Below are 17,363 nucleotides of genomic sequence, written 5' to 3'. Positions count from 1 at the left end.
CTGTTCAATGACCAGATCTGGGTACCACTGATAAACAAGGTTTTATTTGGAAATTTCCAAACCTGCCAGAAGTGGCACTTTTCAAGCCCTAGGTTCACCCTTCTTACCAAGTTCTAAATGGTGGTAAGTTCTCCCCACCTCCCCCTACCCTCCACTAAGCGCACACACCCATACCTCAGGCCATGCCAGAAAACTTGAGAGTTCCCCTGCTTCTAGGAGGCTTTGCAGCCCTGGGCCTGAGAGCTGGGGAGGCAGCCCTCTGGCATCCCAGGAGATGATGGCGGCCAGAGCCGCTTGCATAGATTGAGGAAAGAAAATAGGGAGGAGGCACCAAATAGGGCCCCCCTGAAAAAACCCAAATTACCCCTGTACATAAAAAGTGGCTCCCACATTGAAGAACCTGCTCCCCAAATAGTGCAAATACCCAAAGGAAAGGAAAAAACCAGCAGCGAGGTTGGGCTGGTAGGAATGGCAAAGAACTTTGGTTTAGAAAGGCTAGGAAGTGAGCTGTACCCTCTTCCTTGCCCAGCTCCCCAGAGCCAGCTAGGGCACTTGCCCCAAGGGGGAGTCTGTAAACAAGCAAAGCCAGTGGCCTTTGGTTCTGAAACAATGTCTCTGTTACAATGTCAAAGCAAGGCCTCCAGTAGTCCTACTCGGCCTGCCTGCAAGGGGCGGAGGCATATGTTGTGAACCCAGTTAAAGCCAATGCATAAAGTAAGTAATAAGGCTTTGGGAACCAAGCAACAAGGAATCCTACCACTACATTTATGAATCTAAAGCTGGGAAGCAGAGGGTGACAGGAGACAACCCTCACCCCCCCTTCCTCATCCTATGCGTCTTCAGCCTCAGATGGTGGCACCTTCCAGGCTGAGGAGGGGATGATGGTTCCAGGGCTGGGAAGAAAGGAAGGGATCCCTGAGCAGTTAGGTCAGGCGGATTCCCAGCACCTGTTCCAGTTCCTGCCTTCGCTGCTGCACCTGGAGAAGGGAGAGACCAGCAGCTCAGGCCTCTGTTACTCACAACCACAGGAGAACCAACAGGGCAGAGTCTCACCTTGGCAAAGATGTGCCTCCCCACTGCTTCCTGAGCCCAGGGCTGGTGATAGAAAGCAGCTCGTCTTTCCTCCTCAGGATTCCCAATCACATCAGTGATGATCTGCAAAGAGCCAGGAGCAAAGTGGTAGCATAATTCCCACTCCTGAGCCAATCTGCCCCAGGAACCAGAAGAACAGTAATGCAGGTAAAACCACCCAGAGCTTAATGTGGTGATCGATCAGCCCCAGGAAAGAGGACCACACCTTGAGGTCTCGGCGCTGGGAACGGAGCCATTCCTGGATGAAGTCCTGGGGGTCAGTGCTAAAACTGAGCATGAAATCCCTCTGGGTCTTCAGCTGGTTGATGGACTCAATGGTCTCATGGATCTGGAGGAAGGGGTGCATACATGTATCAGACTGGCCTCCATCCTTAAGGGTTCTGTTTCCAGGCCTAACCCCAAAGGACCTAGACAGAAATCTCATCCCAAGGTGCTACATGTACGGGAATGCCCAACAGCGCTTGCTCACCCCCACCCTGGGCTCCAGAGGAGGTTGGGGAGGCAGAGGGCCCACCTTCACATCAAGGGAGGCAATCTCCTGCTGATTGGTGGTAGAGGCCAGAAAATTACTCATCTGGGCCTTGAGTGGGTCGTCTACTTCCACATCAATGTCATAACAGGCTGTCTTCTTCTGGTCGTTAGGGTCCACGCTATAGGCAGCACATAGGAGGGGAAGGGTGAGGACATAGTGTTATCCACCCATCTAGCTGGGCCACACCTACACACTCAGGGAGCAAGAAACCAGACCTCTTCCCTTCCCCTTTAGCTCAATCCAAAGGTAAAGTGCTCTGGTAAGAGCCTTCCAATCACCCTCTTCCCCTTTACCTAATGACGTGGTTTATGACAATGGGGTCTGGATGCTGCAGCAACCCAGCCAGTTTCATGGGAATCTCAGAGAAACGAAGTCGGCCACAACTGAAGATCTGGAGAGAGTACCAAAGGTGCATTTCAGGACACAGGCAGAAGTGGATCATCCCAGGGTCCCTGTGAAGAATGTGGCCAAGAACTTGCCCAGTGGGGTTCTGGAGCAGCAGGCAAGATGGGGGCTGCGAGACCAGAGGGGGACAGTGATCCAGCTAACCTGGCGGAAGTAACGGTTGCAGTTGATGTACTCGCGCTCATGCCCGTCCTGCAACTGGTTGTGTTTGATGTAAAGCCACAGGGCCTGCATGATGGCAGCCCTCGTCTGAGTATGTACTCCCAGAAGCCTCGCCAGTCGGGGGTCCAGCTTGTACTGGGGAGGCTGAAGATGGGCAGAAGGGAGTCAGAGGAGGGGTTCTTGTGAAAAATCAGAGTGAAAGAACAGGGCTGGGAGAGAGAGGGTTTACAATAAGAACCTGCCTATCCCCCTAGACATGGCCCCAGGACATTTGTCACCTGATGGTCCAACATGAGCAAGAGGGTGCACTTCACGTTGAGGTCTCCAGGCCGTTTCACCTGGAAGCCGTCTGTCTCCTGGGTGGTGGGCATCCGATGCCACTGGCAGGGAGGAGGAGAGCAGAGCTCATCATCAAGGGGGGTGGACATGAACATACACACTTGGCCCTCGAAGGGGACAAAGGCCATGTCTGTATCTGGCACATTAGCCTCCATGCCCCAGGTCCACCACTCTCACCTCCACCAGGTGGTTGTCTGGCCCATACAGTTCCTTGTCTAGCTCAATGACGAGGCTCTTAAAGAATGAAGAGAACTTCCTCTTCTGTTTGCTAGGCTGGGAATGGAGAGGGGTGAGATGAATTCTTCTCTCAAAGCTCAGCTATGCTAAGCCCCCCAAAAAGGAGTATTATTTCAGCCTCAAAGTTCAGGGTACTGAGGATTCTTAGGTCCTGAAGGAAGCCAGGAAAAATCAGACTGGAGGCAGGAAAAGGACTATGTACCCCATCAATGGCCAACAAAGGATTGTGAATTAAAAAGGAAACCCCTTCATTCAGGCGACACTAGAATCTATGTAAACACAATAAATTAAAATCAATTAAAAAAGGGGGGGAGAACCCCTTCCTTAAGACACTGCACTGCCACCTGCAGGAGAACTGTTGCAATAACCATACAAATCTCCAGCCTCGAACTGGCCTGGCCCTGTGCAAAGCTTGACTAGGAACACTACCCTCTTCCTCAGGCAGCACTTTCCCAGAAGAGCCCAAGTGTCTGTCCCCAGTCTTTAAACCCACACATCCTCTCCAGACACCACCTTCCCAAACTCACATCATCCAGGAGTTTTCCCTCCACTCGGAGTTCCCAAGAAGCCACCTTGTCCCCTGCTGGGGTTCCCCCAGGGGTCCCTGCAGTTCCTGCACTGTCACCTTCTGCCTTGCTGGGACTAAATGTGTTGGAAATATAGATCCGCAGCTTTCGTTTTTGCTAAACAGAAAGAAAAGACAACCAGCTATAACTGGATCAACACATTAGAAAACAATGCTACCCAATCTTCCCATCTGAACTCATTCAACATCAATGCTGAGTGGCAACTATGGGTCAGGCACCTTGTTAGGCTCTGGGAATTGGAAGTAGGAAATCCAGCCTTGGCCTTTATGAACCCACAGTTTTATGGGGAAGCAGCAGCACTACCAATATTCCAACATTGTGGGATCAGAGGTGAGACTGAGGGACACATAGGGCTATTAGGCAAATCAGAAGCCTCTGGCTCATACTTTATGAAACTCAAAACACCCATCATGGCCCCAAAATACTCTCGTCTCCTAGAAAGCCTTTACCACAGTCTAGGAAAACTGTTCTAGACTGTAATTTTTTAAAAAAGGAAAGAAAGCTGCTCTAGTGATGTAGAAGAAGGAATTAGTCTCATCCACCCTCTAGTCTTGCCTTTCAAACTTCTGACCACAATCAACATGATTTACATTTTAAATCATGACCCAGGATCCATACCCATCTATATAAACATCTGAAACAAAATGTTATGAAATAATACCTTTATTACTGTAGTACGTACTTTACTGTGAAGAATTATAGTTTCTACTATTTTATATTTCGTCGAAAACATGCTGGTCCCACCACATTAAACTCAGTTAATGCTCCACTAAAGGACTGCATCTTCGGTGTGGAAAAGCCTACTCTAACATCACAGAGCCTCACTTGGCCCCTGGAAACCCAGACCAAGGAGAGGCAGAGAGTTTGGAAAGGTCCAGGCAGAGCCAGGGCTGCACACACCGTCAGAGGCTTTTTGATGGCCTCCTGGATCTCCATCCGCTTGCGAGCAATGGTCTGGTCCAGCTTCCGCTCAAAAGCCAAGAGATCCATGTACGCCTGAGACTCTGGGACAAGCTCCCGAATCTGAAGGAAGGGAGAAGGAATTCATCAGCTCATTTCAGCGGCCACTCTGGCTCTTTCTTCCCTTCCTTCCCCAACAGAGTTGGGGGAGCTGACTGCACCCGTAGCCAGCCAACCAGCCATAGGATGGGCCTCCTAGGCCCACTCCCAACATACTCACTCGTTGAGGTAGAACCTTATCTGCCATCTTCCTCCTCTTTAACCTGAAGAGGACAGAAACCCACTTAAGAGGTCAATGGTCCAAAGGACCGCCCCCGCATCTATCCCTCCAGTCTCCAGGACCTCCCCCAAGAGAACGAGGAGTCCTCCTCAGTCCTCACAGCTCTTAGGACAGAAACCCTGTTAGCACATGAGCTGTGCCAGGTAAAGTGGGAGAAACAGGACAGGCTTACCCCCGGCGCTGGGTGGGCATTGGGGGCTGGGCCTGGGGCACAAGCAGGCGTTTTCGGAATGGGTCCATCATGGTGGGTGGCATGCCAGGTCGAAGTGGAGCAGCTGTGCCAAATGGGGAGCCCGCAGGGGGTCCCACCTGCAAGCCAGCCATGGGCATCCGGCTCCCTGGTGACATGCCAGGCCGCTGGGGGAAGTGAGCCAATGATGGTGCATAGGTCAGTGGCAGGGCCCTATGAGACCAATAGCCCATTCCCTCCATCCCTGTCCTTGGCCAGGTCCAGTCCTGAGCAGCACACCAAACAGGCCAGGCTGGAGTGCCAGGAACAAAGGGAGCAGGATCCTGAGAACAGAAATGTAAACCACACCTGCTCCACCCCCTCCAACTGCTCTGGCAGCTGTGCCAGTAAAGGAGGCCTGTAGAACCCAGGAGTGGAAGGAGAATCTTGCCTGCAGAGGGAAAGCCTGGGGGAGATTTTCAGGGCCCACTGCTACCTTCTAGCCCCAGCAAGCTATGCCCCTGCTCCTTGGGACCACATAAACACTCTTGAGGCCCTCAGATGGTCCCACCATCTAGGGTGGAGAAGGACAACACGGGAAGCCAGGGGTGATGTCATAGCCATGCAGTGGGGTATAGTATGTGCTATGAGCAGGCTGACTGGGTAGAGCCCTTACATCCATCCCCTGTTGCCAGTCTGGTGGTGTGACTGAAGGGAGAAAGAAGTCCAAGGGACTGTCAAGCCCACCAGGTGGCGGCACCCCAGGTAAGTAAACTGCAGAGGATGGCTTGGAGCATGTCCCAACTGGTGGGGGCGGCCACAGGCATAGCACAGAGACCATCTGGTCACCAGATGGCCCCTATTCACAACCAAGAATTGGACCTTCTCTCACCTCCCTACTGCCCAGCCCCCAACCCCTATACCAGAAAATCCCTAAGGGAAGCTGTAGCTCCTGGTGGCTTATGGGAGACAAAGCAGCTGACACCTGGACTCCTGTAGTCCACACATCACCTGGCTCAACTCAGGTCTCGCAGTCCCAAGCAGTATGGAGATAAGATTATCCTGGGACACATGGATCAGAGCCACAGGGTCAGCAGAGGAATCTGGGTGACAGAAATGGCTTCTCTAGAAGCCTGCAGAAGGACTTCCCTAAGAGATCCAGCTCCCTAACATTTGTGGAGCCCATCTGGAAGTAACCTCCATGTCCATCACCCCCCTTCACCATGGCTGCTGACTGCAAGGCCTTTTGGCAGCTCTGCCTCACACACACTGTCCCTGGCAGCCACACAGGGTTGGCCCCAGGGCCCAGATTATGCAACCGGCATAACCAGCTAACCAAGCCAGGCTGGGTGGGGACTCTCAGCAAATCAAAGGACCCCTGCCCCAGCAACATGAAGATGAATTCTTCCCTCACCTCTTCTTCTAGTATGAAACCCATGTTTTCATCACAGAGGGTCAGATTCCTGACCAGAGGCAGAGATGGAGAGAAACATAGGCCAAAAGCGTGGGGAAGAGAAAAGGAAGAGTAGAGTGGGAAGGAAGCACTGGGAGAATGGAAAGTTAAACGTGGGGTGCTCGGGGACCTCAGAAGTCCTGCCTTAAGTCTCTCCTCATCAGGGAGAGATTCATCTGAACTGCTGAAAGGCAAGACAGCCGTTGCTCTGCCTTAATGAGCCGTGGCCAGAGATTTCAGAAAAAAGGCAGTGTGGTCTCAGCTGTAAGCCCAGCCCCCAGACATCTTAGATGTTCTTCCCACCCAGTGCTTGATCTGAAACCTGCAGAGTATGAGCTAGAGCCCTGTAGTCCCCATGGAGCTACTCACTAGGGTGTTCACAAAACCTCTGTAGCACCACCCCTCTGGGCAGGTGCTTGCATAACCGGAAGTCTCAAGACAGGGCAGCAAGGGGGCCTGGAATAGGCCCCTCCCAGATATCTGCTCCAAACTTCCCAGGCCCTAAACCCCCAGCACAACCAGGACCCTGTCTTCCTTCAAGATGGGGAAGGGGTTTAGGAAAAGGCCGCTTATATAAATAATTCATGAAGTCCCAGCTTGCCTGCCAAGCTCCACACCTGGGCTTTGAAACAACAGTAACTCATCCTCTTCCAAAAATTCACCCGAATGTTTAAAAAAAAAAAAGGATAAAGAATGCAACCCAGGCTCCCTAACTCCCCACCTGCAGCAGGGTTAGGTAGGCCTGGCTCAGTGCCCTGAAACCCAGAAGCGTGCAGTGAACTCCTCACCCTGCAGCCTAGCACCAGCCCACATCCTAAAATTGACTCTATCTCCACAACCCAGGAGCAGGAGGCTCGGCCTGATGCTGCTGTCTCCAAGCCTCCAGGCCTCCAGACAGCAAGCATGTTCAGCTGGGCCTCAAAGCTGGTGGCCCTAGTGATCCTGGCGGCTGGGCATAGAGACTAGAAGAGAACAAAGCCCTCCACAAGTAAAAAATATTTAAACTCTCTGGAGTGAACTCAGCAATCTGTGGTTTTTGTTGTTTTAAGTTCCTCAGCTGTGAGCTTGACTGTGATCCACAGCTGGAACCACTGTCTAGAACAGGGGTCGGGAACCTATAGCTCGCGAGACAGATGTGGCTCTTTTGATGGCTGCATCTGGCTAGCAGACAAATCTTTAATAAAAATAATAATAACATTTAAAATATAAAACATTCTCATGTATTACAATCCATTCATTTCCTACTGCTCATGTTCATGGCTGCGGGAGGCTGGAGACAATCACAGCTGTCCTCCGGGACAACACCAAATTTTTATTGGATAATGCGTAATGTACATGGGTTGTTGTATGGTTCTCATGGAATTATATATATATATATATATATATATATATATATATATATATATATATTTTTTAACGGAATTATATTTTAAAATATGTGGCGTTCATGGCTCTCTCAGCCAAAAAGGTTACCGACCCCTGGTCTAGAGCAGTAGTAGTCAACCTGGTTCCTACTGCTTTCATGGTGGGCGGTAGTGGAGCAACCAAAGTATAAATAAAAAGATAGATGTAACTATAGAAAGTTGTTTTATAAAGATTTATTCTGCCAAATTTAGCAAAAATCCGACATAAAGTACTTGGTAATTATTATTATATGCTTTAACTGCTGTAACTCTGCTTTATAAATTTTATAAAGTAAAGTTACTTCTCTATTTTATAAATCATCATTACTGTGGAACCGGTGGGCGGTTAGAAAATTTTACTACTAACAGAGATACAAAAGTGGGCGGTAGGTATAAAATGGTTGACTACCCCTGGTCTAGAGCAGCGGTTCTCAACCGGTGGGTCATGAAGGAAGGTAGGTTATCACTTCCTCTTTAAATAGGCTCCCCTAATTGCTCTACTTGGGCCCTGAAATGCCCTGAAATCCTTGCACTTCCAATTCACCTCATGTGCCCTGACAGACAGGAACCCCTTTGCTCCTCAGATCTCAAGTCCATTATTCTTGAGCACACACTGGACTTGGTAAGAGGCCAAACAGGATCCTCCTTGAACTCAAGCAGAGAGAACTGGATCCTCCCTCTCGCCATCTCTCTCTACTGCCTCTCCCTGCAAGAGGAGGAGGAGGCCATGAGAAGCTGGTGGGATGGGTAGCCTAGGGAAGCAGAAGCTTAGCGCCTTCCCCACATTCCTCACCCCTTTCCCACCCCAGTAGCCCCAGACTACCCAGCCAGCCTGCTCAGCCTTGCCACTGGCCCAAAGCCACTCTCTACAAGTTGTTGTGGCATCTAGCCTCTCAGGGGCTTTCTTCAAGGCACATTTCCCATAAGCTCCAAGCTGAGAAAACTTGAGAGGCTTCTATCATTCCTGGTCCTTCTCAGGCCAAAGGTCCACAGAGAGGTCTCAGGTCAGGTCTCAGCTAGCTGGCCCCTGGGCTGAAATGACTCATGCAGGCAGCCTTCACTAACACCTTGGACCCATGAATCCCCAAAGGGGAGAGCAAGAAGAGAAAGACAGACCTCAGCTGGAGTCCAGACCAGGTCTTTGTTAATACACAGACTCCCCCTCCACAACACCTTTTTTTAGAAGGAGAAAAGCAGACTGAGTACTAAGAGAAAAATCAGTTTCCAGTTAAGCATCTCTTTAGACAGAGCAGGTCCACAGCTCCTGGGGAGACATGCATACCCTGTCCTATGAGGACCCATTCCTGGCACCCCTACCTGGAGACAGGAGAGAATACAGGCAGCCCCAGCTTCCTTCCTTCTGACTTGCTAGAAGCCAGGGCCAAATGCTGGGCACATGGGTTGGGATATGATAGTTAGAACCTAAGGACTAAATGCAAGTGGAGAGATAACTGGAAAAATGACGGGCACAATTTCCAAGCATTCTGGGACCACCAGAAACAATGGACTGGGAGACTGATGAGTCTCACCAGTAGTCTAGGCAGAGTTTCTCACACAGTCACGAAGTCTCTGCCTCCCAAAGGTCTTTGAAGCTGCAACCTGAGAAGCTCTCCTCAAAGGGACCAGGACAGAACTCTTTGAAGCAACTCTCACAGGCCCCTCCAGCCCCAGAGCAGCAGAACTCAGTGGAGCCTCTCTGCTTCTCCAAACGAATCAACTGCTGGACACTGCGACACAAGGCAGAAAGCCAAAAAGAGAGTCTGCCCAGAATGGGCCCAGCTGTGTCCTCATTCTTCAGGCCTGGCCACCACTGTCTCTGGTCTAACTCAGAGGCATCTCGTGCAAGGACTCTGGAGCCAACTCTCTATTGCACAGGCTGAAATCCCCTTGTCCTATCCTAGGCCCCCTGTGCCCGTGGGAAGCCAGGCACTTCTTCCTCGTCATTAGTAGCTGGGAGCCATCTCAGACACGCTAGAACTCTGCCAGTTCCCAACTAGAAAAAACAGCCGATTGGGAGTGGAACCAAGGCCACTTGCAGGGTAACCCTGGTTTCTCAGTGAAGGCCGTTTTCCGAAACTTTCTGATCATATCCCAGGACCCTCGTACCCTAGGCTCTACACTATTTCTCAGCCCACTCGCCCATAACTTACTGGGGATCGCCACAACTCCTGCCTCTCTGTCAGAATCCCTGTTCTAAGGAAACTCGCGGACCCTCCCAACTGCTTCAAAACCTTCACCTTCTTACTCTGTCCCCTAAGTCCTCCACCATTCCGAGGGTCCCTTGCCTTTCCCTCCACATTGTCCCATGCGCTCCACACGCAACACTCCTGTGCCTTCTGTACAGGAGATTGCCCCAAGACCGCCCCCTCCCCATCCCCTGGTGCCCGCGTGCTTGCGGCGCCGCCTGCCCATCGGTCCTCCTCACCTGGTACTGCGCCGCGGGACCCGCGGGGCCCATAGGACGGAAGGCGGCGGCCCCGGGGCCTCCCACGCCTCCAGCCGGCCCCGGGCCCCTGAGCGCCGGTCCGGGCAGCATGCCGGGTCCGGCTGGTGGAGGCGGCGCTCCCAGGGCCGCGGCAACAGCACCGCCGCCGGGGCTCAGCGGGGGCAGCGGGAACCCGCCCGCGCCACGGCCCGACATCACTCCGTCCCGTCCGGCGATACAGTGGTCCGGACTCCGGGCTCCGCGCCGAGTCCGCTCCGCGATCCGTGCTCCGGGACTTTCCGATCTAAATTCCGGGTTCTGGGGTTTGTTGATCCGGGTTCCGGGATTTCCTAATCCAAGTTCGCTAGTTCCTCACCGGGTTTGGGGCAGGGCCGATCCTGATTACGGTCCGGCCCGGGAAATCCTTGATCCGGGATCTGCTAAGGGCCTGCCTGCCGCCCCAGGCCTCTGAAGGTTTGGCCCCTGGGAGTCTAGTTAACCCAGAGGCGGCAACTAACTCCCTGCTCCGCCCAACTCAGCCCTGCGCTAGGCCCCGCCTACACCCAGCAGCCCAATAGTGGGGTGCTTCCTCAAATCCCGCCCCTCGCGAGACCCGCCCCGAACAGGCACGGTTCCTAACCGCCGACCCTAGGGCCCTGCCCATATCTCTTGGGCAGGCCCTTCGCGGAGAGGCGGGGGCGGAAGCTGCTTGAGGAAACGCGGGGCAAGGCGTGGGGTCAGAGGTCGAAGGTCACCTAGGGCTTCAGCAGTTTCTGCCCTCACCCCGATGTACCCTGCTCCCAGGGGGCGGTCATGCTTCTCGGAATAGTTTTGTCGGAGTCTCCTTTCTACATTTTCAGCATTAAAGACCAAACTTAGAGCCGCTCGCCGAGTCAGAACAGCCTCCAATTTGCCTTTCTTTAAAAGTCCTCTTTTGCGGCTCAGACCTGCTAAGGGACACTGGCTGCCCCAGACCGGATCCAGCTGTGTTAAGGGTTGACCTGGCCAAGCGCCAAGTTCTTATCGCATGTTTTTAATGTGGCTCTGCTTCATTTTAAGAACACCTAGTACTTTACTCCACAGGAAATGTTTCTAGGCGAAGGAATTTTTTTTTAATTTTTTTAAAATTAATTTTAATGGGGTGGCATTGATAAATCAGGGTACATATGTTCAGAGAAAACATCTCTAGGTTATTTTGACATTTAATTATGCTGCATTCCCTTCTAGGTGAAGGAATTTTGTGTTAATAAGAAAACTCCCTATAGTTAAATAAGGTCTTTTTCTAAGATTTATAGCACCTAATTTTTAAAAATAAATACCTTCTCAGAAACCACTGTTCTGTATCACAGGGTATTCAAAACAAGTGCTTCAGTTGTGCCCAGGAGCCTACCCTCTTGGTGGTCTTGGTTTTTCTCCCCATGATACAGACCAGTGATTCTTAAACTTTAATGAGCATAGGTAAGTAACATCTGGGGCTCTTGTCAAAAATACAGACTATAACTCAGGAGGCCTGGGGTCTGGTTTACAGCTCAAGATTCTGCATTTCTAATAAGTTCGCTTTGCTCTGAGATCGAACATCCCAGTTCCTGCCTGTTAGGACAAAATGTATCCTCGGGGCTCAAAACTGCCCCCTCCCAAACCCTTCCTCAGTCAGTATTTGATGAAATGTACTAAACCTTTAGGTTGACCAAACAGGAGCCAGTTACCAGCGAAGACAGGAGGCAAGACTGCAGAAGGAGCCCATTACCAATGGAGACAGGAACAGAAACAGACCCTTTACCAATGAAAGCAAGAATGGAAAAGAATACCATAAGCCAGTGGTTCTCAAAGTGTGCACCAGGGCGCACTGGTGCACCCTAGAAGATTTCCAGGTGTGCCCTATGGTATTTCAGAGAAAGATGTGCCTGTTGGGGATCAAAAAACCAACAGAGTTTTTATAGTTTAGATTTTTAAAGGACAGAGGTGTGGGGAATTGGCTGTAAACTGACAGTCTGCTAAACCCCCCACCTCACTTGCCTGATTAGGTTGCAAAAGGCTGTTAAGCTGTGGTGCTGGATTGTTTACAGACCCCCCATGTTCCCCGGAAAGACTGGAGGCAAGTTTCTTCTATCCTTTGTTTGGTATAAAGTTAAGATGATATGTATGGTGGGAGTTTTCTGCACTCAACACAATTAAGAGTGAAAGGAGAGGAATTCTGCCTGACCTGTGGTGGCGCAGTGGATAAAGTGTCGACCTGGAAATGCTGAGGTCGCTGGTTCAAAACTCTGGGCTTGCCTGGTCAAGGCACATATGGGAGTTGATGCTTTCAGCTCCTCCCCCCTGCTCTCTCTCCTGTCTCTCTCTCTCCCTCTCTAAAATAAAAATAAAAAAAAAAGAAAGAGAGGAATTCTTCAATGTATTGATGAGGAAAAGAGAGTTTGCCTTTCAAATATATGCCCAAACATTGAAGAAATCGCTAGGACACATCAGCTCATGTTTCTCATAAACACAAGAATGAAAAAACTTAACACATTTGCGCTGGGACCTGCCAAATTTACTAAATCTTACTAAGAATGTATCTATAAAAAAAAAAAAGGCCTGACCTGTGATGGCATAGTGGATAAAGTGTTGACCTGGAAATACTGAGGTCGCTGGTTCAAAACCCTGGGCTTGCCTGGTTAAGGTACATATGGGAGTTGATGCTTCCAGCTCCTCCCCCCCCTCTCTCTCTGTCTCTTCTCTCTCTCTCTCTCTCTCTGTCTCTCCCTCTCCTCTCTAAAAAAATAAATTAATTAATTAAAAAAAAAGAATGTATCTATATATATAAAAGATAACTTTTTGTCGGTTTTTTTTTTTTTTTTTTTTGTATTTTTCTGAAGCTGAAAACGGGGAGAGACAGTCAGACAGACTCCCGCATGCGCCCGACCGGGATCCACCCGGCACGCCCACCAGGGGTGACGCTCTGCCCACCAGGGGGCGATGCTCTGCCCCTCCGGGGTGTTGCTCTGCCGCGACCAGAGCCACTCCAGCACCTGGGGCAGAGGCCAAGGAGCCATCCCCAGCGCCCGGGCCATCTTTGCTCCAATGGAGCCTTGGCTGCGGGAGGGGAAGAGAGAGACAGAGAGGAAGGAGGTGGGGTGGAGAAGCAAATGGGCACTTCTCCTATGTGCCCTGGCCGGGAATCGAACCCGAGTCCCCCGCACGCCAGGCCGACGCTCTACCGCTGAGCCAACTGGCCAGGGCCGGTTTTTATTTTTAACCCATTTTTTACAAATTCTAAAAAGCATAATTCAAAAAATGTAACATAAAAATGGTTTTGTTTGTTTGTTTGTTTGTTTTTTCTTTATTTTTGAGGGAAGAGACCCGAGCACAAAAGAGGTCCGCAGAGGAACTAGAGAGAAGTCCCGAGAGAGGGGCGGCAACCCCGGGGGTCAGACAGGAGGGAGAGAGAGTTGGGAGTCCCCAGAGAAGGAAAGATCAGGAGTGGGGGTTTTAGGTGAGGTTTCTCTAGCCAGAAAAAGGCCTGCGCTGTGGAACAGGCGGCACAGAGATTAAGGACGGGTGCATGAATAATCAGAAGCCATATATGTAAGAGATCTCCAATCAGTTCCCAGCTTTTTTGGTGATAGTTAAATTGGTGAGGGTGTTAAAACTGAAAGTCCCTTCAGGAGGCTAATTCAGTGGGTTCTGTGACCTGGCCACAGCAGAGAAGAAGAACAGTTTCTTCTTCTTTAAGGAGGGAGATTCCTGTGCCCCCACGGCCACCCTCAGTCCTCGGAGTGGTCAGATTTGAGTATTAGCGTCCTAAATCTCAAGGTCTAGCCACGGACGTAAAAGGTAAAGTGGATATGCTCCAGACATCTCCGAAGCACATGCACTCGAACAGACAGAAAAGACTTCCCTGACGTAGCTATGGTTTGGGACAGGGAGTCTCGGAGGAAAGAACTGAGAGGAAGGCGGAGGCAGGGGACTTACCGCACCGTGCGCCGAAGTGGGTGGAAGGTCGGAGATCCTGGTTCTTTCTCAGAGGGGATGAGGAAGAGGAGCGGTCCTTGCAGACTTCTACTCCTCCCGGGTTTTCGGCACCAAAATGTAAGGTATTTTTCCCTGCCGAGAAGGAAGGAAGGGGCTCAGAGCCACAAAGTGTGGAAGAACAAAAGGCTTTATTAAATACAGAGCGCATCCCGCCCGGCAATGTTCCCTGGCCCCGAAGAAAGAAAGATGGAGGCCAGGGAAGTTGCCTAAAAATGTTTTTTTTTTTTTTTTTTTTTTTTTTTTTACACAAGGACAGAGAGAGAGTCAGATAGAGGGATAGATAGGGACAGACAGACAGGAACGGAGAGAGATGAGAAGCATCAATCATCAGTTTTTTGTTGCGACACCGTAGTTGTTCATTTATTGCTTTCTCATATGTGCCTTGACCGCGGGCCTTCAGCAGACTGAGTAACCCCTTGCTCGAGCCAGTGACCTTGGGTCCATGCTAGTGAGCTTTTCTTTTTTGCTCAAGCCAGATGAGCCTGCGCTCAAGCTGGCAACCCCAGGAGTCTCGAACCTGGGTCTTCCGCATCCCAGTCCGACGCTCTATCCACTGTGCCACCGCCTGGTCAGGCTAAAAATGTTTTTTAATGTCAAAATAAATTTAATTTTGTTGTATTTATTTCATTTAATTACCATAAAAGCACGCTTGGACTTTATATTTTTTCTTTAATATTTGACTTAATTATTATAACATATTTCTCAGAAATTTGTATATAGTGTGCCTACAATTATTTGTAGGATTTTAAATGCTCCCCGACTTCAGAAAGTTTGTGAAACACTGCCAAAAGCCCATGCCGGGTAACCAGCATCAACAGAAATTGCCAGGAGGAGGCAGCAGAGAATAAAACTAACCTCCTCACCCCTACTTGGGGCTGACTCTTATGGGACTCATCCCACCTGTGTGCAGGTGTTTGCAATAAATCTTCTTTGCTACACTTCGGCCTCTGCGTGATTGATGTGACCTCTGCCGGGTCCTGGACCTTTCACTCCCATGAAATATAAGGTTCTAAAGGGCCTGGCTCTTGCTTGCCCCCTTGGGCTCATTTTAAATCACTGCCTTTGGCTTCTAAGAATCAGTCTAGAGGTTCTCTTGACAATTTTCCAAACTGATAAGTCCATCTCACCTCAGAACCTCTCTGCTCCCACTTCTTCCTTAACTTTTCTCCTCTCTCCCCTGAAAACTTCCCACCAAGTGATTATCATGATACCTAATTATATACTTATGCGTGCAATAGTTTACGGTCTGATCTGATCCCCTCACTAAAATATAAAGTCTATGAAGGCAGAAACAATCTCTTTTTATTTTTTTATTAAGGTGAGATTTACAGTATATAAAATTAACCATTTTAAAGTGAACAATTCAGTGGCATTTAGTACCTTCAGTGTTGTGCAACCACCACCTATATCTAGTTTCAAAAATTTTTCATCACTCCAAAAGAAAATCCTATATCGCCTGACCTGTGGTGGCGCAGTGGATAAAGCGTTGACCTGGAAATGCTGAGGTCGCTGGTTCGAAACCCTGGGCTTGCCTGGTCAAGGCACATATGGGAGTTGATGCTTCCAGCTCCTCCCCCCTGTCTCTCTCTCCTCTCTGTCTCTCTCTGTCTCTCTCTCTCTCTCCTCTCTAAAATGAATAAATAAAAATTTACCCTGGCCAGTTGGCTCAGCGGTAGAGCGTTGGCCTGGCGTGCGGAGGACCCGGGTTTGATTCCCAGCCAGGGCACATAGGGGAGGCGCCCATTTGCTTCTCCACCCCCCGCCCCTTACTCTCTGTCTCTCTCTTCTCCTCCTGCAGCTGGGGCTCCATTGGAGCAAAGATGGCCCGGGCGCTGGGGATGGCTCCTTGGCCTCTGCCCCAGGCGCTGGAGTGGCTCTGGTCGCGGCAGGGCGACGCCCCGGAGGGGCAGAGCGTCGCCCCCTGGTGGGTGTGCCGGGTGGATCCCGGTCAGGCACATGCGGGAGCCTGTCTGACTGTCTCTCCCCATTTCCAGCTTCTGAAAAAAACAAAAAAACAAAAAAAATTAAAAAAAAAATTTTTTTTAATTAAAAAAAAAAAAGAAAATCCTATATCTAGTAAGCAGTGGCTTTCTATTACTCCCTCCTCCTACTCCTTGGTATCTATTATAATTATTACCTATTCTGATTATTTCATATAAATAGAATCTTATGTGGCTTTTGTGCTATCCAATTTAGCAACTACTAGTCACATGTGACTACTGAACACTTAAAATGTGGTTAGTCCAAATTGTAGTGTCATGTAAAACAAACTGTACTTTGAAGATTTAGCATGGAAAAAAGTGTAAAATTTGTCATTAATAATTTATTGATTACATATAAAAATGAAAATATTTTGACATATTGGGTTAAATAAAATATATTGTTTCCTTTTTTCTTTTTTTTGTTACAGAGAGAGAGACAGAAGGACAGATAGGGACAGACAGACAGGAAGGGAAGCAGATGAGAAGCACCAATTCTTCGTTGTGGCCCTTTAGTTGTTCATTAATTGCTTTCTCATATGTGCCTTGACTGGAGGGCTACAGCAGCGCAAGTGACCCCTTGCTCAAGCCAGCAAACTTGGGCTCAAGCCAGCGACCTTGGGCTTCATGCAGCGACCTTAGGGCTCAAGCCAGTGACCATGGGGTCTTGTCTATGCACTCAAGCTAGTGAGCTTGTGCTCAAGCCAATGAGCCCATGATCAAGCCAGCAACCTCAGGGTTTTGTTTTATTTTTTATTTTTTACAGAGACATAGAGAGAGTCAGAGTGAGGGATAGACAGGGACAGACAGACAGGAACGGAGAGATGAGAAGCATCAATCGTTAGTTTTTCGTTGCACATTGCGACACCTTAGTTGTTCATTGATTGCTTTCTCATATGTGCCCTGACCATGGGCCTTCAGCAGACCGAGTAACCCCCTGCTTGAGCCAGCGACCTTGGGTCCAAGCTGGTGAATTTTTGCTCAGACCAGATGAGCCCACACTCAAGCTGGCAACCTCGGGGTCTCGAACCCAGCTCTTCTGCAACCCAGTCTGACGCTCTATCCACTGTGCCTCCACCTGATCAGGCAACCTCAGGGTTTGAACCTGGGTCCTCTGTGTCCCAGTCTGATGCTCTCCACTGAGCCATTCCCTGGTCAGGCAGGTTTCTTTCTTTCTTTCTTTTTTTTTTTTCTTTTCCTTTTTTTTTTTTTCATTTTTCTGAAGCTGGAAACAGGGAGAGACAGTCAGACAGACTCCCATATGCGCCCGACCGGGATCCACCCGGCACGCCCACCAGGGGCGATGCTCTGCCCATCCTGGGCGTC

General features: G+C 49.9%; 1 protein-coding gene across 1 annotated transcript; it reads right to left on the bottom strand.

Moving 5' to 3' along the window:
- Positions 1-22: 22 nt before the first annotated feature.
- SMARCD2 (SWI/SNF related, matrix associated, actin dependent regulator of chromatin, subfamily d, member 2) lies at positions 23-10,596 on the bottom strand. The gene is made up of 13 exons (XM_066262619.1): positions 10,045-10,596; positions 4,767-4,951; positions 4,535-4,577; positions 4,255-4,377; positions 3,295-3,450; positions 2,708-2,803; positions 2,470-2,571; positions 2,174-2,335; positions 1,918-2,015; positions 1,607-1,742; positions 1,298-1,420; positions 1,054-1,155; positions 23-977 (listed from the first exon to the last, which is right to left on the bottom strand). Exons 1-13 carry the CDS (start codon positions 10,258-10,260, stop codon positions 924-926), a joined length of 1,596 nt encoding a protein of 531 aa, XP_066118716.1. The 5' UTR covers positions 10,261-10,596; the 3' UTR covers positions 23-923.
- Between the last annotated feature and the right edge of the window lie 6,767 nt (positions 10,597-17,363).

The sequence above is a fragment of the Saccopteryx bilineata genome, chromosome 2 (assembly GCF_036850765.1).
Source record: "Saccopteryx bilineata isolate mSacBil1 chromosome 2, mSacBil1_pri_phased_curated, whole genome shotgun sequence".
NCBI classification, from domain to species: Eukaryota; Metazoa; Chordata; class Mammalia; order Chiroptera; family Emballonuridae; genus Saccopteryx; species Saccopteryx bilineata.
Note: the sequence above shows the minus strand (reverse complement) of the source record. Positions and strands in the feature narration are given on the sequence as shown.

Excerpts from the sequence above, each read along its gene's own strand:
- SMARCD2 (XM_066262619.1), bottom strand. The coding sequence starts at position 10,260 with ATGTCGGGCCGTGGCGCGGGCGGGTTCCCGCTGCCCCCGCTGAGCCCC. Across the intron at positions 2,804-3,294 it reads AGGGAAAACTCCTGGATGAT|CCTAGCAAACAGAAGAGGAA; the intron begins GTGAGTTTGGGA and ends CTCCATTCCCAG. Across the intron at positions 1,156-1,297 it reads CCCAGCGCCGAGACCTCAAG|ATCATCACTGATGTGATTGG; the intron begins GTGTGGTCCTCT and ends GGCTCTTTGCAG.